Source organism: Microtus oregoni, unplaced genomic scaffold (assembly GCF_018167655.1).
Source record: "Microtus oregoni isolate MIOR12 unplaced genomic scaffold, Mior012 000005F_ref0000423, whole genome shotgun sequence".
In the NCBI taxonomy this organism is placed as follows: Eukaryota; Metazoa; Chordata; class Mammalia; order Rodentia; family Cricetidae; genus Microtus; species Microtus oregoni.
The window spans coordinates 32521692-32543517 of record NW_024543064.1 but is presented as its reverse complement, the minus strand read 5'-3'; the positions used below and the strand labels follow the sequence as shown (position 1 = coordinate 32543517).

General features: G+C 44.7%; 2 protein-coding genes across 2 annotated transcripts; one reads left to right on the top strand and one right to left on the bottom strand.

Annotated features, from left to right (window-relative positions):
* Positions 1–2133: 2133 nt before the first annotated feature.
* On the bottom strand, positions 2134–3081 carry LOC121448795 (olfactory receptor 2A12-like). Its single transcript, XM_041653009.1, has one exon. It carries the CDS (start codon positions 3079–3081, stop codon positions 2134–2136), a length of 948 nt encoding a protein of 315 aa, XP_041508943.1.
* A 14972-nt stretch (positions 3082–18053) lies between these two features.
* LOC121448745 (olfactory receptor 2A2-like) lies at positions 18054–18992 on the top strand. Its single transcript, XM_041652944.1, has one exon. The coding sequence runs from the start codon at positions 18054–18056 to the stop codon at positions 18990–18992; it is 939 nt and encodes a 312-aa protein (XP_041508878.1).
* The last annotated feature ends 2834 nt before the right edge of the window (positions 18993–21826 follow it).

Below are 21826 nucleotides of genomic sequence, written 5' to 3'. Positions count from 1 at the left end.
TGTTTCACAAAAGTCTGAAGAAAATAATTTATTACTTTTGTAAAAAAAAAAAAAAACCAAACAAAGCAGCAGACTCAAAAAGGTATTCTCAATGCATGGAACAGGCAAAAACAGGCAAACAAACAAAACCTACACTCAAAATGTGCAAAAAACTGCGAATCAAAAGAGGCAAACAGCACTTACCACCTGCCAATCACTGTAGATGCTTGCATGCGCCTCTCTCCTAACCCTTCTGAACCTTCTGAGGCATGTACTATTTTCTTCCTGGTTTCGGATGAGGAAACCGAGACCTGGAGAAGTTAGGTGACTTTCTTATCATTGCTGCGTTACTGAGGACACAGCTGGAATTAAACCCAGACATCTGACACTAGAGCCTACACAATTCTACCTGTGATTCATGGGAAGACAGCCAGGGAAATGCAGATTAAACAGGAAGCAACACTGCCACCTGTCACACAAGACAGAAACATTACATTGAAGGACACCGAGTACTGGTGATTTTAAATGTGACTTGCTGTAACCATCTAGAAGAGTAATGTGGGAATATCTAGTGCACCTCCTTGACTCTGAGATCTGCAGAGTTTACTTCTGTCTATAAATTTAGAAAGATCTGCGGGTATCTTGGATGGATAAGTGCAGACTTGTTTAAATTAAGAGGGAACTGGGGAAACAAGCCGTGGTCTATTCGGATACTTGTTGATTAGTTGAGCTGGGTCTCATCATCAGATGAGAAGGAAAGAGAAACATGGCATTGAGTTAAGTGCTTTTCAGTCATACTGATAACTGCTACCATTTACATTTTTGACACATATAAAAATAATTCTAGGTATTGCTATTGGATTCAATAGTATTCCATCAAAATTTTAACAGAAGGTTGAATAGACCAGTTTAAAGATTAAAGAAAAACTGTTCGAAGTCAGTTTAACTTTGCTGTTGTCTAATTTTCTTTTAAATAATTTGTTTATTTTAATTTCACGTGAATGGGTGTTTTGCCTGCATGTATGTTTGTGTACTGCATGCACACAGGGCCTGCAGAGGCCAGAAGAGGGCTTCAGATCCTCTAGAACTGGAGTTACAGACAGTTGTGAGCTGCCATGTGAGTGTTCCGAACTAGACTCAAGCCTTTTGTAAGAGCAACCGTGTTCTTAACCACCAAGTCACCTCTCTAGCCATATCTGATTTTTTTGAAAGAAAAAATGTATTGGATAAAGCATGACAAAAGATTAATGTGTCTACCTTTGTTTCTCTCAGCTGCAAGTCCACAGATAGAGAAATAGAGATATAGATAGCTAGATACAGAAATACATACATATTTTATTTTATAAAATATATATTTCTTTTCTCAAAAGTGAGATTTAAAAAATAAATTCTAAATAGACCAAGGAGCAAGAGAGATGTTTCAAGGGCTAAGAGCACATATTGTTCTTGTAAGGACCCAAGTTTGGTTCCCTAGCATCCATATCTACAACTACACCTGTACCAGGTGTCAGATTCTTAAGGAATCTGGCTTCCACAGACCCCTGCACTTACATGACATATCCACCCACCCCTACACACAAAATTAATAAAAATAAATCTTAAAACTAACCTGACCCAAGTAAAAGTAATTTTCATGAACTGAGCTCAGATTAGATCAGTTAGTAGCCACAGTTTTACATATGGCTCTAAAACCACCCTAGCTTAGACTTTACAGCTTCTAATACAAAAGCAATCCTAAGTATTAGCTGTAAAGAGTCCATCAAACAGCAGCAAGACAAGGTTGTGTGCCTTGTATATAGTCTTCCTCGTGTCATTTTCAACTCCAAATTCCTTCAGATTGCAGAAAAGCCTGTTTTCATGTTAAACACTTGGCTGTCCTCGTGCTGAACTGACATGGACTTCTAGAAGTAAGGCGAGAGCCAAGGAAGAGCAAGGAAACAATGTCCATGAACTCAAGGACAGCCTTTTAAAAACAAACCCTTCGCCTCTAGTCCTTAACTGAGTCTTTGGAGGAAGCTGAAACTTAACAAGTTACTGTGGGACTTTCTGTTAAAGAGTGGCCACGATCTCTTCTGGCTATTTGGAAACTCGTGTGGTTCATAACCAATTTCTTTAGTGTGCCAAGTGAGCTCCATCCAGTCTTCCAGTCCTGGGTCACTGGGCTGTCCCTCTGTCTCCTAACACTTTCAGAAAAGCCCCCTTTACATCCTTGTTCCTGAGGCTGTAGATGATGGGGTTGAGGAAGGCTGAGACAACATTGTAGAACAGAGCCAGTTTCTTGTCCCGCTCTGGGTCATACCAAGAGCTGGGCCTCATATACATGATCATGGCCGGCCCATAGAACATGGTGACCACAGTGATGTGGGATGCACATGTAGAGAAGGACTTGAGCCTTCCCCGGGAGGAGCGGATTTTTAAGATGGAGGCAAAAATGCAGCCATAGGAAGCCAAGATAAGGGAGAGAGGGACCAGGAGTAAGATGAAGCCCAAGATGAAGTCCAACTGGTCATTGAAGGATGTGTCTGCACAGGCCAACTTCAGGACAGCAGGGACTTCACAGAAGAAGTGATTGATCTTGTAGGGGCCACAGTAGGGCAGACGCATGGTGAAGACCGTGTAGATCAGAGCACCAGTGATGCTGATGAACCAACAGATTGTGACCATTTTGATACAAACGAGACGGTTCATGAGTAGAGAGTAGTGAAGGGGGAAGCAGATGGCGACATACCTGTCGTAGGCCATAATGGCATAGAGAACACACTCAGCAATTCCCAGGACCAGGAAGATGAACATCTGGGCTACACAAGCACCCCAGGAGATGGTCCTCCTTGGACATATCATGTTAACCAGCATCTGGGGCACAGTGGTAGTGACGTAACTCATGTCTACCAAAGAGAGGATACTGAGGAAGAAGTACATAGGTGTGTGAAGGCGAGAGTCTAGGTAGATCAGACTGACAATGAGGCTATTGCCCAGGAGGGTGATCAGATAGAGCAGAAGAAAAAAGACAAACAGGGCCACTCTGACCTGTGACTCACTGGAGAAGCCAAGGAGGAGAAACTCGGACACTGAGCTGCGGTTTTCCTTTCTGAGGATCTGCATGGTCATCTGACTGTTACAGAGAGGCGAACACTCTGCTCTTCTGTCTGTGGCCTTAGGGCAGGGAGACCGAAGCAGAGCCGCACACACAACAGCGTACACAATTGCTTCCAGTGATGCAGTCAAACCTGTGCTCAGCTGGATGGAAACAGTGTCAAAGCTAGGGCTGCTGAGACACTGGGCAAGGAGTTGAGAAAGCTGACTGCTCACAGGATCACCGTGGAAGCCATCTTCATCCACAGAGGACAAGGACTTAAGTGACTATTTTTGCAGCAAGGAGCTCAGCCAGCTCATGACCAATGCCAGTTCATTCTGCCAGGGATGTGTACTTGTCCCAGTAGGTAGGCAGATCCTTCTGCTAGCAGAAGGTTAAAATGATATCTGAAAGTCTGGGTTAGCAGGCTGTAGGTGCTTGGGTACCACCAAGCCGGAGCTGTGCCGTAGGCACAGGGCTGAAGCTGTGGAGGAAGCAAGTGGAGAACTTACAAAGCTGATAAAAATAGGCAGGAGAACAAACGGAAGTTTACTACTGGTTTCAGGTTATAGGCAAATCTAGGTAAAATACATTAATTTAGAAACCCATATTTATTGACTAAGTTATAGGTGATCTTATTAATAGATTAAAAATATTAGGCAAATTATCTCAAGATAAAATTACTACAGTCGTGTTTGATGATGAAAATGTTTTATAGCATATTAGAAATATAATTAGAGGCTGAGTGTGTAGTTCAGTTGGGAGAGTGTTTCTCTAATATACACTAAGCTCAGTAGCATCCATAAACCTGGCATGATTCACCTACCTGTAATCCCAGAATCAAGAGATGGAGGCAGAAGGACTAGAAGCTCAAGGTCATCCTCAGCTACATAGTGAATCAAAGGCTAGCCTAGTCTACATGAAAGCCTGTCCTGAAAAATAAAATAAAAGACTTAATAAATGCATTTAACTGAAGCCATTATGTTATGATCTTCATATAGCAGCACTGTATTTGCCTAATAAATATTATGGTTAAAATGGAAAAGGAAGGACATATTTAGTAGCACAGAGCAGAGACCTCACAGCCTGTGCTTCTGAAGAGGTGACCCTGGCTTCTGTCTTGCTGCTTCCAGTTTCCCCGAGGCCTATCTAGGCTGTGTCTCCTGAACTTAGACATGTGAGATTTTCTGTTGCCTTCCCTTGGTCAGGTATTTAACCAGATTCCCCTGAGTGGCCCAGTGGTAGTCCCTTACCTAGCAGTGTGACCTTGGACAAATTTGCTGCTAGTCTCAGTCTCCGCAACTGGTAAACAGAGATGAAGAGTTTGTGGCACAGATTTATAGCAAGGTGCGTGTGAGATACAGTGTCGAGACATCTTGTAGAATATAAAATAAGACAAATAAAAGGAGTTAGTGTAAGAGAAACACGCTCAGAAATCAGAAGTGCTGTGGCTGCTCCTGGCTTTGCCCCCATGTGCTGTGTGATCTTGAGTGACTCCATACCCCTCTCTGAGCTTCACAGAACTATTATTTAAATTGAACATATTAAATATGACGCCCTTTCAGTTCGATTGTCTTGATATCAAGCTAGAGACCCACAAACATACCAGGGTCCTGAGCACCCGGGAAGGGCTGAGATGGACAGGGCTATGTGGGCAGGAGTTTGTTCCAGGAGTTTGGAAAATAAGACCAGAGGGTACCTAGTGTGCACCAGGTAAGGAAAGTGTCTGAAGGTAAGAGGTGGCCTAGCCCAGCTCAGAGCCTTGGGTCAGGAAACAAGAACGGGTCATCAGGGCAAATGATCTCCCAGAGGAAGGAAGGGAATGAGATGCTTGTGTCCCCCTTCCAGCTGACCATACTCCAGGCCCGAACCATCTTAGAGGCCTCCCCCGGCCTCCTCGCCCACACCCCAGCAGGTGCACTCTCCCTTAGCGTGCCCCTTCTTGTGACTCCCCAATGGAACTCAAGACCGTGCTCAGAGGCTCTGACTGTGTTCAACTTGGTATGACTCTCCAGCTGCCAAAGGGGACACCTGAGTTAACAAGATGACCAGCTCTGCGATCCTGTCTGGACAGCTAGAGGCCTCTCCTCTTGGAGACTTGGGACCCTAACAGCTGGATTTCTTAGTTCTTTCCCTTGTCATCCTTTCCCCACTGTGACTCTGCTGACACCTCCCCTGGTCCATTGTGTTTTCCCAGGCCCTGCGCCCTACACAGACTTCTTGGGATCTCTTGAACCTTACCTGACCGGCCCAGCCTTGTTCATTTCATGTGTGTATTGTTTTAACAACCAGGCTGTGGGTTGACACTATGTCTCTTTTAGATTGTTCCACAGCATCTAGCAAAAAGGAGGTCCCTGTTAAGGGCTTGGGGAAACCGTGGATTCAAGACTGTGTTCACTTAGGGAAAGATACGTACGTAGCAGTTAGTCACCTGCCGGGCAGTGGCAGCGGCAGTCAGACAGCTCTATCTCAGCATTAGGTTTCTCTTTGTAAACAGTTCTGCTTTGCCTTCTACCAAAGCAGTAAGTGTCGGGGCTGGGACTAACCCCTGGGTCTTGAACAGCATAGGTGGCTTAACCACTGTGCTTTCCTGCCTCTTGCAAAGGTGATGAGGGAGCAATTACCTCAAGCCCTCTCTCCAGGAAAGAACCCTGCTCACATTCTCTCTCCATCCCCCACCTGCAGGTGTCCCCTGCTCCTTTCCAGTCTCTCAGTTTCTGGTAGAGAGGAAAGAATGTACTTCATACAGCACTCTCTCCCAACCTCACCCCTTGCCTTCAGTCACCCCCAAATGACCAGCCTGTTCTGTCTGAGCGGCTTCCTTCACCCCTGTGGCAGCTGCAGCAGCCTGTTTCCTCTGGGTTCTGTGGGTCACCAGATGAAGCTGTCCATCCTCTTCTGCTTACACTGTGGCCCTTCAGGAGGGGTTCACCGTTCTCTTAAGTGTGCAGGGCACAGCTCCAGTGGGCAGACTCAGGGGTGTTCTTTTGTCAGATGAAGTTGGAGAGTGGAGTTCCAGCCTCTGAGAAGCCCTGGGGATTACTTGCCTACACTAGTGAACACAGCACAGGGCCTCTGGGCTGGATGAAAGAGGCAGTCAGGAAGTCTAATGCCCCTAAGATGTTTCAGGCGTGGCTCCTGGAACTGGGGAGCTGGGCATCCTTTGGAAGTTTCCATTAGGGACTGAAATTTCTTCCCTTTGAGACATCACATTGTCTGTAAGGATGACCATGGCAGCCAGGTGGTCAAAAGGCTGGGCAGTTAGAAATCCCTCCTCTGACCCAGTTTGAGGACTCCCAAATGCCCCCTTGGGTCCTACAGGAATTCCAAGAGAGAATAGTGGTTGTCTGGCTTCATTAACTGTTGCAGAATAATGATTACCACAAAGGAGCCTGCCTTGTGGATGAGAGGCTTGGGCCAACTGTGAGCTACAATACCATCCAGCAGGCTGGTCTCAGCCAATTATCTGGTACTTCCTAAGACTCAGAACCATGAACAATGAACTTCACACCACCCAAGAACTGAGGTATTAACACCCTGAACACAATGTGTTTAAGAATTGAAGGAAACTCTCCTCTCCTCTCCTTCTGCCTCTTCCTCCCTTCTCTCTTATTTTCCTTCCTCGTTCTCATTCCCTCCTCTCCCTCTCATTTCCCCTCCTTTTCATCCTCTTTTTCCTTTTCCTCTTCTCTCTTCCCCTCTTGTTCTTCCTCCTTCCTTCTCCTGCTTCCCATCCCTCTGAGGTCACCTGACTAGCAAATTTGAGGCTGGAGCCTCGAATTGCGTCTCTCTGAAGTCCAATTCCATCTATTTCGGCACACTTGTTTGTTCCTCAGCATAGTTTTTGCCCATCTAACACTTAGTTATGTTGGGTTAACTTCTTCTTATGCACTATGATTTAACTCATGAAAATTCCACTAAGAATTTCTCAGTGTGTTTATAAAGGATAAACACCTATAACTCTCTTTATCTATAATGTAGTTTCTTGGGTTTGTATTAGACCAGTGCTAGCCTGACAGACTGAACTGAGACCAGTGTGTTCTTAAATTTGCTAGGAGTGCTTGTACATACTTGGCAGTGTTTTTTTTTATTTCTTCCTTATTTGATTTGTAGAGTTCATGAGCTAACCCATACAGGTCTAGACTTCATATTGTGGAAGGGTTTTAACTACACATTCAGATTTTAAAAATTTATGCTGGGTGTGGTGACACAGGTCATTAGTCCTAGGACTCAAGAGGTGGAGGCAGGTGGATCTCTGTGAGGTGGAGGCCAGCAGGGTCTACACAGTAAGTTCCAGGCCAGCTAGGGCTGCATAGAGAGACTGTCTCAAAATAAAGACTGAGACAAAAAGCATTTGTGATCATTTAGGTGATTTAATGTTTGCAAATGAACTTCGGTACTTAATGTTTTTCAGTGGAGTCTGTTCACTTTACCTAAACCTTAGTTTATTAGATTAAGGTTGCTCATAACATTATCTTTTTATATTTGTGGAATCTATAGTGATGCTTTCCTTCATATTCCTGAGACTGGAAGCTAATGTCTTCTACCTTTATTCCTTTCTGTCTGGCTATGGTATTGTCAATATTATTTGTCTCCTCAAAACAAAACACCAGGTGCTGGAGAGATGACTCAGTGGCTCAGATCCCTGGTTGCTTTTCCAAAAGAACCGGGTTAAATTCCCAGAACTCATATAGCAGCTCACAACCGTCTATAACTCCAGTTCCAGGCGATCTGATATCCTCTTCTGGCCTCTATGGGCACTAATAATGAAATGGTAGACAGACATACATACATGCAGGCAAAACACACAGAGACATAAAATAAAAAGTGAAAAGCAATAAAAACAACATCCACTTTCAATATCATTGTTTGTTTCTGCTCCATCTCAGTGATTTTCTCATTTTAACATTCTTTCCTTTTTTTTTTTCAAATTTAACTTGTTCATCTTTATCTAATCCTTCAGGCAAGAATAGGGGTAATTAATAGGAAACCTTTCTTCTTTTCTGATGTAAGCATTTTTGTTCTATGGATCCTTTACTAAAGACTGTTTTTGCCATAGCACTCATTTCAAAATTTATTTTCATTTTCACTTGTTACAAGTGCATTTTTCTCTGATTCACAGGGCTTTTTAATTTTTCTTATTTATTTATTTAAAAAGAAAACAAACTGTTGGAGGAAGCCACATGTTGGTTCCCGGCTGCTCAGCCCCGTAATAATCACACAGAAACTATATTAATTAAAACACTGCTTGGTCCATTAGCTCTAACTTCTTATCGGCTAACTCTTATATCTTAATTTAACCCATCTCCATTAATCTGTGTATCGCCATGTGGCAGTGGCTTACTGGCAAAGTTTCAGCATGTCTGACCCCGGGGGCGGCTCCATGGCGTCCCTCTGATTCTGCCTTCTTCCTCCCAGCATTCATTCCAGTTTTTCCTGCCTACCTAAGTTCTGCCTTATCAACAGGCCAAGGCAGTTTCTTTATTCATTAACCAATAAAAGCAACACATAGACAGAAGGACCTCCCACACCAACAAACTATCTTTTTTCATTATAATACTAATCCCAGTTTCCACTCCCTCCCCTCCTTCCATTCCCTTCACATACCCTCCCGCCCCGCCCCCATCCAATCTCAGAGAGGGTAAGGCACATTGTTCTGTGAAAGATCCAAGGCCCTCCCTACTATATCTAGGCTGAGCAATGTATCCATTCAAAGAGAATAGGTTCCCAAAAAAGACCGTACATGCAGTAGGGATAAATCCTGGTGCTACTGCCAGTGGCCCCTCAGTCTGCCCCAGCCATGCAACTGTAAACCACAATCAGAGGAACTAGTTTGGTCCTATGCTTGTTTCTTCCCAGTCCAGCTGAAGTTACCATTAGCTGAGGTAGACTGTTTCAGTGGGTGAACAACCCATAATGCTCTTGACCTCTTCGCTCATATTCTCATTCCTCCTACTCTTCAACTGGCGCTCAGATGTGGGTCTCTGACTCTGTTTCCATCAGCTGCTGGATGAAGGTTCTATGGTGATATTTAAGATATTCATCAGTCTGACTACAGGGGAAGTCAAGTTCGGGTCCCCCTCTCCTCTATTACTTAGGGTCTTAGCTGGGGTCATCCTTGTGGATTCCTGGGAATTTCTCTAGAGCCAGGTTTCTTGCTAATTCTATAATGGCTCCCTCAATCAAGATATCTCTTTCCTTGCTCTCATCTCTTCATCCTCCTTCTCGACTATCCCATTCCCTCAGGTTCTCCTCATCCCCCCTCTTCTCTCCTCCTTTTTCTCATCCACCTGCCCTTCTCCTCTGACCCCCATGTTCCCTATTTTGTCAGGTGATCTTGTCTGTTTTGACTTTCCACATTGATCTATATACATTTTTCTTAGGGTTCACCTTATTACTTCGCTTCTCTAGGATTATGAACTATAGGCTCAATATCTTTTGTTTACAGCTATGAGTGAATATATACCATATTCATCTTTTTGGGTCTGGGTTACCTCACTCAGGATAGTGTTTTCTAATTCCATCCATTTGCTTGCAAAATTCCTCCTATTTATTCTCTCTGCCTGCCAGTCCCACCTATTTCTCTCTCCTGCCTAGTTATTGACAGCTCTTTATTAGACCAATCAGGTGTTTTAGATAGGCAAGGTAACACAGCTTCACAGAGTTCAACAAATGCAACATAAAGAATGTAACACATCTTTGCCTCATTAAACAGATATTCCACAGCATAAACAAATGTAACACATCTTCAACTAAGATTCCATAACATGGATTGGCCTGGGCATGAAGGAATCATAGTGGAATGTCCCCAGGACTGAGGATCTCTGCTTCCTATTTGGTCTCTAACACTTGTGACTGGGGTTGAGACCTTGAAAACACCCCAAGATTCCTCAGGAGGCTGGAGTACAGCTCGGGGAAGCCATTCTGCAGGTGAGTTAGATATCAGAAAGGCTGAGAGCGGCCACCTGACCAGGCTGGAGACTCTAGTGGTCTTGCCTTATCTTTCATTCCACAGAGCATCTGGGAGGCACCTGACACTCGGGTCTGGATGGCAGGTCAGTGACCTCAGACACTTGACCTTGGGTAAATTCTCTTAGCTCTCTCATCATTGTTGTCCCATCTCCATAGAACACTGGCTATATTTCTCTTTTCCTTTGATTCCTAGGAAAGTATATATTTAACAGAAGTATCCCCACCCCAACCAACTTCTACTTTTAACTCTGGAGTCCTCTAGTCAACTGCCTCCAGTCCTACATACTTCCACCTGTGATCTGTCCTGTGTGAATTAAGAGTCCCTGTGGCTTCCTGCCCTGATCTGCCTTGTGCTGGATCTTGACCAAGGGTTAGGTCATACAAAACTGCTGACCAAATTCCTGGCTCTCCATGGGCCACCTTAGGCTCCATGATTCAGTTTCCATGCCTGTAAAAGGGGTGGTGGTGGTGATGACACTACAGAGATTCAGGATATGTCACATATTGGACCACAGTGTGACCATGGGCTGGGAAACATAACTCTAACTTGCGGAGGAGACTGGGGCTCTAGGAAGTTATATGATTACTCAGATCACAGTGACCAAGTAAGTGTGACTACCAATCCTGGGCTCATCTTTTACAGCAGTCCTTTCCCCAGAGACTCTCCTGGGAGCCTTTAGTCATGCGGAAGGGAGAAGCGATCCCTGTGGCTGCCAGGAGCGTCTGTTGGGGTTTCTGTCTGGCATTAGAACTGTTGGGTGGAGGCCAAGATCCAGCTTGGGAATTCTGGGCAGGAGGAAGCCAAGAAGAGCTTCTCAAGAGGAGGAGATTCAGATGGTACCATACAGCATCCTGAAGAAAGGTAAGAGTTAGCACACTGCAGATGGGGGATCCTGGAGGAGAGAGAAAGATGGGGTTGAAGGGTGGAAAGGGAAGAATATAGGGAAGTGGGAGTAAAGAGAACTCGTTACTAATGTCAGAAGGAGCCAGTGCTTGCTCTCAGCTCAGTATGAGCAGTTTTATGAGGGACAATCATAGTCACCTAAGCTATTTTGAGAAAGAAGGAGACTCCTGTCTCTGGGCATCTGGGAGCATCCTTTGGTAGTGAGACTTCAGAGAATATAGATGCTCTCATGAGATCTGGATGTCCAAGTCACCTTCAGCTCTGCCATCTGGTGAGTCTCTGAGGCTGTTCAGAGCATATCTGTGTGGTCATCATTGGGAGCTTGGAGAGGGGATTGCAACTGGAATACATGAGAAGGACACTGAGCCTGCATGCCCTGGACTCCTGCCCTGCCCTGGACACCTCAGACCAGACTCCTTCCCATACAGGGTTCTGTGGAGGGCTGGGCTGCCTTTCATAGACCATAGTTGGAAGCAGCTTCTGTTTGTCACATTCAGTCTATGCTCTTTGAGCAGGCAGGCAAGGAGTGTTCTTAAGAAAGGGGCATCTATTAGTGGGAGCTGCTAACTGCTGGAGCCCAGCCACTTGAGTCACAAAGGATCATCTATGACCCTTGGCTCCTCCCTGACTCATGGCTTCTGTCTTCTAGTTTCCAGCCCTTTTTGGTCCATGGAACCCCATTTCCCCCTGTGGTTCTTCATTTCTTGTTTTCTGTACCTCTATGGACAATGGTACTTGCTGGACTTGACCTCTGTGTCTCTGTCTGTCAAGTCAGAATCTTTGACTTGTATACAGCCTGGCCAATTCTTGCTGCCTTCAGGTTAGGGTTTTAGCTCTCTCCGTTAGTTGCCTTTTATTTATCATTATCCTGGCTTCTCCAGATAACACCAGACTTCCTTTCCATCTCTCCATTGATACTGCATACTTGAGTCCCTTAATGGGCACCCCTTGTTTACCTTCATACCCCCGAGCCCAGATCACATCTTCCTCCCAGATGATATTGTGGACTTCTATCTGGATATGGCAATACAGAACATAAAGGGAAGGACCCACCCTGGCAAGCTGACTGGCAGGAAGGAGACCATAGCACACAAGGCCTGGCATGGGGGCAGAAGTGGACACAGGTTCAGGGAGATCAACCTGTGGCAGCCACCTACCCCTGTGCCCTGACAGTCCCAGTAGCCTATGGACAAGTTTGGCATCATCCCCTACCTCTCTGCTCACCCTGACCTGTTTCTGCTCCAACCTCACAAATCCTACTTTGGGAACACAACTTCTGCCTCCCCTGTCCACTTTTGTTAGTTTCCACTCTGAAGGATGCTTCCAGAGTGGGGGAGGTCATCCACTCAAGGATGTCCCAGCAAGTGAGTAAGAAAGAGAAGTGGGAGAGGGGACCTGTTTCTAATCAGGTAAGACATAGTCTTTCCATGGATGTTGCTTCATTGCTGTGAGCAAAGGCTTGGGCTAGGCACCCATGACTGCAGGGAAGGTGCACCATCTTTTTTCCCATCTGTTGCATGGACACAGTCACAGTGCCAGTCTCTCATGCTTGCTGGCATGCCGGGCCATCTTTTTCTGCTTTGTGTGGCAGGTGATGATTCTGACTGGAGGTGCCCATGTTAATCATTAGACTTTTCAGCTATCATTTTAAACTATTTGAAGTAAAGTTATGAATAAAAAGCAGATGTTGTGGTCCTCGACACAGGGACAGCTGCCATTATTAGTGTTATTATTCATTGGTTTGGATGGGAGTTGAGAGGAATGGTAGAGAGGGCCATGGCGTTAGCTTCAGCTACTCCTTCCCTTCTTGGATGGACTTGTGACCTGGTTTCTTCTCAGAGGTTCATGACCCTAGCACAGGTAGGGGCTTGGGGGGCGCTTTGCTTGTTTATATTTGGTCTGACTGCTGGGGAAGTGGAGAGGAAGGTATAAAATGAAAGTGGGTGTGAGCATTTCTTTATCTTTGCTCTGGCTTCCCAGACTTCTAGCATATAAATCCCACCATAGGCTTTTATTGGTCTTTGACATGCCAGACTCTATATTCAGTCAGAAGTCACAGAGAGAAATCAAGCCACGCTCAATAGGGCCAAGCTTCTCATGGGGAAGACTCTGACCTGCAGAATTTCCAAGCTGACTGAGCTTGCTCTCAGTTAGATAGGTTCCAAGAATAGACCTCCTGGCAGCAGGAGTTCTGGGCCCTTGTCTCATCTCTGCTCCAAACTCAAACTCAGTGGTGTCTCTAACCACAAATTGACCTCCATGACTCCTCTCTCTTGCTCCCTAGACTTGCAAGGAGGTTATCTATGCGAACACTCATAGCTTCCCACCATCTCTTTAAGAGAAAGAGTCCACAAACCTGCCTGGGAAAACGGAACCAGAAACAAGGGAAGCAGCAAAGCCAGAATGTTCCTGCAAATCTTTTAGTCTTTCCTCTGTAGACAAGAAAACAGACGTGGCCCAGTCAGATTTTTATTTTAGAAAGAATTAGTTCTCTGAAGGCTGTGTAGTAAATGAGGTTAGTGTAGTGAATGACGAGCAATGAATGACTGAGATGAGAGGAGGAGGTAGAGGAGGAAAGAGAGTGGGACAGAAACATGCTGAATGTCTGAGGTGGATATTGGCTGACTGCTAAGTGGGACAGAGAGGTGGATGAGGCATTTTGGGGGTAGTGGTAATGAACCCTGGGACCAATGGGATGTAGGTGATGAAGTGGCAACTGAAGGGTTTCTCTGAATTTCTGAATGGTCTCATTGGATTTTTCTCACAGATGTGCACATGCGTAAGCATCTATACATATGTAGTTATGCATTTATATGTATGTATATGTGTGTGCATATGAACAGACTATTACACTAAAATCAACAGAAGTTTCTTTGCCTTCATGATTTGCCCTCTCTCCCCAAATCAAGGACAGAAAGAATTTCAGTAATCCGAGGACTTGTTCTGGCTGAGTTTTAGTGAGTTAATGATTTGTTGTAGATAGGAATCCCTGTTACTGCCAGAGCAAGTAAAGTTCTTTTTCTCCCATCCAACCCTTGGCCCTGATCTCAGTTTCTTTATCCACAGATGGAGGTAACATTACCTGCTCTATACATCTCATGGAGTTAGCATAAGGTTTAAGAGTAGGTGCCAAGGCATGTTGCAAGGCATCGCTCCAGAACTGAATTCTGTGGCCTTCTCTTCTTGTGATAGATATGATGCTCTTCCTTGTCACCTTTCACATGGTGGCTCCCTACTTCCCAAGTCCTGAGAGTTAGGGAGCTTTTCTTAAGAACTTTGCTCACCCTTAAGAAAGCCATAGCTGAGTAGGATCCACAGCCTCAGAAGTCTGAGTCTCTGGGCCTAAGTCTTGGATGTACAACAGACCCTTTTCCATGTTTTTGGTGTGTAGAGAACTGTCCCCACTCACAGCTGTCCTCACAGGTCAGCCACGTGTGGCCTCCCAAACACCAGCCCCTTATGCAAATGCCTCTCACTGGCTTTTGTGTGAAAAAGTTAGCAGTGGGAAATGGCAGCTTATTTTCCACCTCTAGGCCCCATGGTAGAATATTCTGACAGCCTTGAGCTACTTCCCCATGGGAAGAATGTTGGCTGCAAGCAAGATAGCTTTATCCCCATTTGACAGCTTGGAAAACTGAGTCCTGGGGAGATTTACTAATAGCCAGTGTCACATAGCATCAGGATTCAAGCAAACCAGCTGTCTGTGACACACCCTTCTTACCCCACTGCTGGTAACCACAAGCATTATACATGAGAGCAGAGCTGGCAAAATCACTAGACTACACCCAGTTTGCAAAGCTTTGGGAGCCTGCCTTTTTTTTTTTTTAATTTATTTATTTATTAAGGATTTCTGCCTCGTCCCCACAACCGCTTCCCATTTCCCTCCCCCTCCCCCGATCAAGTCCCCCCCCCCCCTCATCTGCTCGAAGAGCAATCAGGGTTCCCTGACCTGTGGGAAGCCCAAGGACTGCCCACCTCTATCCAGGTCTCGTAAGGCTGAGCATTCAAACTGCCTAGGCTCCCACAAAGCCAGTACGTGCAGTAGGATCAAAAACCCACTGCAATTGTTCTTGAATTCTCAGTATTCCTCATTGTCCGCTATGTTCAGCTAGTCCGGATTTATCCCATGCTTTTTCAGACCTAGGCCAGCTGGCCTTGGTGAGATCCCAATAGAACATTCCCATTGTCTTAGTGTGTGGGTGCACCCCTCGTGGTCCTGAGTTCCTTGCTCGTGCTCCGTCTCCTTCTGCTCCTGATTTGGACCTTGAGATTTCTGTCCGGTGCTCCCGTGTGGGTCTCTGTCTCTGTCTCCTTTCATCGCCTGATGAAGGTTAATATTCCTGAGGATGCCTATGTGTTTGTCTTTGGATTCACCTTATTTAGCTTCTCTAGGAACATGAATTATGGAGCCTGCCTTTTGAATAGTTGCTGTCTTTTGTAAACCTTGCAAAGCCATGGTGACCTTCTTTCCACAGTGGGATTTATCCCCAAATGCCTCAGCAGTGTATTAGCTTTTGGGCATAACTCTCACATGTACTGTTATGCTGGATAACTTTTCTTTTTTCTTTTTCTTTTTTTTTATTTTTATTTATTTATTTTTTTTGGATAACTTTTCATTTGGTCGTATAATCTTGGTATATAGAATATACACTGGGGGCCTTGAATTCTTGAAAAGGCCCTGGAGAAAGGAAACGCTTCTCACCCAGGCATCAGCGGGAACAAAGCCACCACTTGGGAAGCTGGAAATGCCAGGCTCTGAATTTTACACCACCATAGTTTCCCCTTTGACCCAGCCACCTTAGATGTTATCTCTAGAGCTAAGAGATTCCATTCCCTTTAATTCAGCTAGGAAAATTCTGATACAAACTCTAACTGACTACACAAATGTAGTCAACATACAGACCCTCTTTTTCTTATTCTTAGAATTCTGTACTGATTTAAACTAAACCTCCAGGCATCTACAGGGGAATTTCACAGCCACGCCCCCTCTGAGGCAGTAATAAGACAACTGGCACTCACTATATCCATCCTGTTAGCCCTAAGAAATGCATGCTTGGTATTGTTGTTATTTATCAGAGAATTTTTAACTATGTCTATGTGGGTATATAAACTGGAAACCTTGTGGGATGGGAAGACAGCGAGGACCATCAAAGGGGGAACATCATTGAGAAACATCAAGAGGATTATCAAGAGAGAGTTAGAGCATTGGAGAGAGCATAGGAAGAATAAACAGATCATGATGAAAAGACTTATGTGAGTTAATTTATTTACCCTCAGATATCTTTATCCAGTTTTTGCCTGCTATAGCAGTCCTTCTGTATCCTGAGAGGTTAAGGGGAGCTAACATCCCAACATAAACCTCGATACCCCACCACATAGCTTTTCCCTTTAAAGCCCATGTGGTTGTAGCAAGCACCATTATCATTCGTGAAGAGCAGGAAGCTGTGAAACACCCTTGGGAGGCAGTAAGGCCTACAGAGCCTCTTTAATGAAATGTGGGGATTTAATCAATGACGTGACTGGTTTCCAGCTACCCAACAGTATTAGATGAAGCTGTAAAAGTCCTGGAGAGGTGCCTAGCCTGTAGGAAGGCCAAGCTGTGTGAGATCTTGTGTCAGTGTTAAGAAATCATCTAATGGACAGGGCGGTGGTGGCACACGCCTTTAATCTCAGCACTCGGGAGGCAGAGGCAGGCGGATCTCTGTGAGTTCGAGGTCAGCCTGGTCTACAAGAGCTAGTTTTAGGACAGGCTCCAAAGCTACAGAGAAACCCTGTCTCGAAAAACGAGAGAGAGAGATAGAGATAGAGAATATGTTAGTGGATTGGATGTAGACACAAGATTCTTGTGAAGACTCAGCTAAGGTGGCCCAAGAGCAAGCAGGCTGAAACCAGATGCTTTGGTGACAGCACCCACACTGCTCTATTCTCAGGCATCAGCAATGCAGATGACACCCCCTTGAAGAGGTGTCTTTCCCTGCTCACATATGGAAGCTGAGGCTCAAGGGTGTGTGTGTGAGGAACAGAAATAGTTGAGTCAATAAGCTGGCTTTTGTAAGGAGATGAAACAGGGGGTAGACATGTGGGAGAGTGATAGCTGACTGTGAGCATCCTGGGTACAGACCGGTTTCATAGGGACACTGTGTAGCTTGGACCCGAGTCTTGGTTGCTTGTGTGCCAAGAACCATTCAGAAATACACTTAACATTTAATGAGCATATACTATACGTTAGACCTCTTTCAGGGTGATTTTCATGGTAGATAACTCACTTTTATTCTTATGTGTTTATTTCCATTTTATACTTCTAGAAGCTGTCTCAAAGGCTCGGAGAAAGGGTAAATGGCTCACTCAAGCAGTCACTCAGGAGCAAGAAGTGGCCTGTGATATGAACAGTTAGAGACATTCTGATCTGTGTACCCTATTGAGTGTAAAATTTAGGAGAAAAAGAATTTAATGTCTTTGAGGGGACCAAGTGGAGTCTCACCCTATCTCAGGCATTTGAATTGCCAGTTTGCATAGAGTTTTAAAAGTATTTTATTTCTACTTTTATGTATTAGTGTTTTGCCTGAATGTATATATGTACACCATGTATGTGTCTGGTGCCCGCAGAGGCCAGAAGAGGGCATTAGAACCCCTGGAGCTGGAATTACAGATGGTCACGAGACACCACATGGGTGCTGGGGATCCAGGTCCTCTGAAAGAGCATTGAGTGCTCGTAACTGTTAAACCATCCCCTCCTACATAGAGTTTTTACACCAGTGTTTATCTCTAATCACTTGGCTGTCTGAAGAAGACTTAAATGCCTTAATAGGAGGAAGACTCTGGCAAGGAGAATTAGGTAATCTTTTCCAGGGCTTTCATTTCATAGCAGCAGAAACTGAGGCTGAGAAGGGAGCTACTGCTTTAGAGGCAGAACCAGCACCGTGTATGAATCTCAGGTCTTCATAAGCTTCCTGGGAGTGGTTTCAGAGGACAGTGACAGGTAGAGTGGGTAGTCCTATTAAGAGGGATATAAAGGAGTTTCATAAAATTTGGCTGCGGATCACTAATTAAGCCCAACTCTAGTGCATGCCTTAGCTAATCCCCTGTGTGAATTGATGCCTTCTTCTTCATTAAGAATAGAGCGTAATGCAAGCTCCCAATAAGACCTTTGTGAGAGAATTCATTCTTCTGGGCTTCTCCCTGAGCCCCAGGGCCACACCTCTGCTCTTTTCAGCCTTTCTGACGATTTACCTGTTGATCATTCTGGGCAATGGCTTGATCTTCATCCTCATCTGCTTGGACTCACACCTCCACACCCCCATGTATTTCTTCATTGGCATTCTTTCCATGCTGGACTTAGGCTATACCACCACAACCGTACCCCAGATGTTGGCACATCTGATCAGCCAGAGGAAGACAATCTCTTACTTCAGTTGTGTGACTCAAATGTACATTTTCTTGGTGCTAGGTGTCACAGAGTCTTGGCTCTTTGCCATAATGTCCATAGACAGGTATGTAGCCATCTGCCACCCACTCAGGTACAGGGTCATCATGAGCCCATGTCTGTGTGGGGTAATGGTCATTTTCTGTGGACTCTGTGGTGTCACCTCTGCTCTTGTTTACACCATATTTGCCATGCGCCTCCCCTACTGTGGCCCCAACAAGATCAATCACTTCTTCTGTGAAGTCCCTGCAGTCTTAAAGCTGGCTTGTGCAGACACCTCCGTCAATGACCAAGTAGACTTCATTCTTGGGTTCAGTGTTATACTGATTCCCTTGTCCGTTATCCTTGTCATCTATGTCAACATCTTTGCATCCATCCTGAAGATCCGTTCAGCACAGGGGCGACTGAAAGCATTCTCTACCTGTGCATCACACATAACTGTGGTCACCATGTTCTGTGTGCCAGCCATGGTCATGTACATGAAGCCTGGTTCTAAGGCCTCGCCAGAAGAGGACAAGAAACTTGCCCTGTTCTACAACGTCATCTCTGCTTTTCTCAACCCTGTTATCTACAGCCTCCGGAACAAAGATGTGAAAAGGGCTTTCCTCAAGGTAACAGGCTGGGGTAGACCCCCAGAATGAGTCCTTAGAAAGACATGGACACTACTCTTCCTATGTCATCATTGTTCAAGAACTGATTCACGTGACAGCAGGACCCATGCACACTCCCCCTTCTACCTCTCATTTCAACTCTGTACAGGTTCTTTGGGCACCACCCCCTTATTTGCTGGTGGAACAGGGCACTATGAAATGTCTCCCAGGCATGCCAGTCCTCATCTTCCCCTTTGTTCTATAGGGGCTAGGAGTTTCATAAAGCAAGAGCTGTCTGAATCATCAAAACCTTTTACTAAAATAAAGGGAATGAGCTTGGGAGGCTGCCCCATGACTACATCTTAAGAAAGGCTCACTGCATTGTGGAAACCATATACATGCATCAAGTGAGCTGGATACAGGGCAAGGACATGAACTTGGAGGAAGAATGAGCTGAAACTCATTCTCTGCAATCTGGGGACACATTAAGACTTCCAAATACACCATTCTCTCTCTTGACCCTTAACCCAACCCTTGTTGGCTCCTACTCTCCATCAGGTTGTGTTTTAAACTAAGATTCCCAAAACAGACTTTCCATGAGACCCAAAGAGTTGAGCATGAGCCTTAAACCATCCTGTTCTTTCCTCCCATGAGAAAGACAGGCATGGTGGTGCATGTCTTTAATCCCAGCACTTGGGAGGCAGAGGCAGGCGGATCTCTGTGTTCAAGGCCACCCTGTGTATAGAGCAAGTTACAGGAAAACTATGTCCCCCTAAAAACATCATTATCACTATCAGCAGGAAAACTATGTCCCCCCTAAACACATCATCATCATTATTAGCAACAACAAAAAGCAAGTACTCCCACATCTTAGCTCTCAGTCAGAAATCAAGTTCCTCGAAGCAGGGATCATGGCAATCCTGGTTACTATTGCATCCTTAGGATCTAGCATCATGCTTCATGCTTTTTATCTTCAGTGAAGGTGTTGTGGGTCCAAGAATGAATTCTACACTGTGAAAAGTTAATGGGTTAGAGGTAACAAAATTTGGGAATCAGTGGCACCTAAAAAGATTGCTTTATAGGTTAATTTAATAAATACATGTTAATTTAATAATAAATCAATTGAAAACATGTAAAATATTTGTTATGAGCCTTTATAATAATGTTCTTAAGTTTGGGTTTTGAAATTTCACCTCTAGGATTCTGTTCTTCAGGAAAAATTATAAGTGCAGACCGACTTTTATACATAAGCTATTCATTACATAATTATTAGGAATAACCACCAATATGAGTTCCCAACCTCATGAAATACTATGCAAACAGTATTGTGTACTATGTCTGAGAAAGTGTTAAGCATCACTGAAAAGTGGGTCTGGAGAGATGGCTCAGCAGTTAGGAGCACTTGTTGCTCTTGCAGAGGACCTACATTCACTTCCAGCACCCACATGGTGGCTTACAACTATCCAGTTCCAGAAAATCTGAGCCCTCTTCTGGTGTTCATGGGTGACAGGTACACATGCTGTGCCCTTATATACATGCAGGCTAAATAGCCACATATAAAATAAAAATAAATAAATGTTTTTAAAAAGTATTTCTGGGAAATATGATATGATATTAGGTAGAAAATTAAGAATATAAAAATTCATATAAAATTAGCCTATGTACTTTAAGATACCATCTTACACCTGTCAGAATGACTAAAATCAAAAACACCAATGATAGCCTTTGCTGGAGAGGTTGTGGAGAAAGGGGTACACTCATCCATTGCTGGTGGTAATGCAAACTTGTGCAAGCACTCTGGAAAGCAGTTTGGCGGTTTCTCAGGAAATTCGGGATCAATCTACCCCTGGACCCAGCAATACCACTCTTGGGAATATACCTAAGAGAGGCCCTATCATACAACAAAAGTATATGCTCAACTATGTTCATAGCAGCATTGTTTGTTAATAGCCAGAACCTGGAAACAACCTAGATGCCCTTCAATGGAAGAATGGATGAAGAAAGCATGGAATATATACATATTAGAGTGCTACTCAGCGGTAAAAAACAATGACTTCTTGAATTTTGCATACAAATGGAGGGAAATAGAAAACACTATCCTGAGTGAGGTAAGTCAGACCCAAAAAGAGGAACATGGGATGTACTCACTCATATTTGGTTTCTAGCCATAAATAAAGGACATTGAGCCTATAATTCGCGATCCTAGAGAAGCTAAATAAGAAGGTGAATCCAAAGACAAACATATAGGCATCCTCCTGAATATTAACCTTCATCAGGCAATGAAAGGAGACAGAGACAGAGACCCACATTGGAGCATCGGACTGAAATCTCAAGGTCCAAATCAGGAGCAGAAGGAGAGAGAGCACGAGCAAGGAACTCAGGACCGCGAGGGGTGCACCCACACACTGAGACAATGGGGATGTTCTATCTGGAACTCTCCAAGGCCAGCTGGCCTGGGTCTGAAAAAGCATGGGATAAAACCGGACTTGCTGAACATAGCGGACAATGAGGACTACTGAGAACTCAAGAACAATGGCAATGGGTTTTTGATCCTACTGCACGTACTGGCTTTGGGGGAGCCTAGGCAGTTTGGATGCTCACCTTACTAGACCTGGATGGAGGTGGGTGGTCCTTGGACTTCTCACAGGTCAGGGAACCCTGATTGCTTTTCGAGCTGATGAGAGAGGGGGACTTGACCGGGGGAGGGGGAGGGAAATGGGAGGCGGTGGCGGGGAGGAGGCAGAAATCTTTAATAAATAAATAAGTTAAAAAAAACAAAAAAAAATTAGCCTATGTATTACCAAACATGTTGTTATGATTTGGATAAATAATATCTCCTGAAAGCCTATGTTTTAAAATTGGTTGCCCCCTGATGAATTTTGGGG

What these genes read in the sequence shown, in the direction of transcription:
- LOC121448795 (XM_041653009.1), bottom strand. Translation starts at nt 3,081, where the DNA reads ATGCAGATCCTCAGAAAGGAAAACCGCAGCTCAGTGTCCGAGTTTCTC.
- LOC121448745 (XM_041652944.1), top strand. Translation starts at nt 18,054, where the DNA reads ATGCAAGCTCCCAATAAGACCTTTGTGAGAGAATTCATTCTTCTGGGC.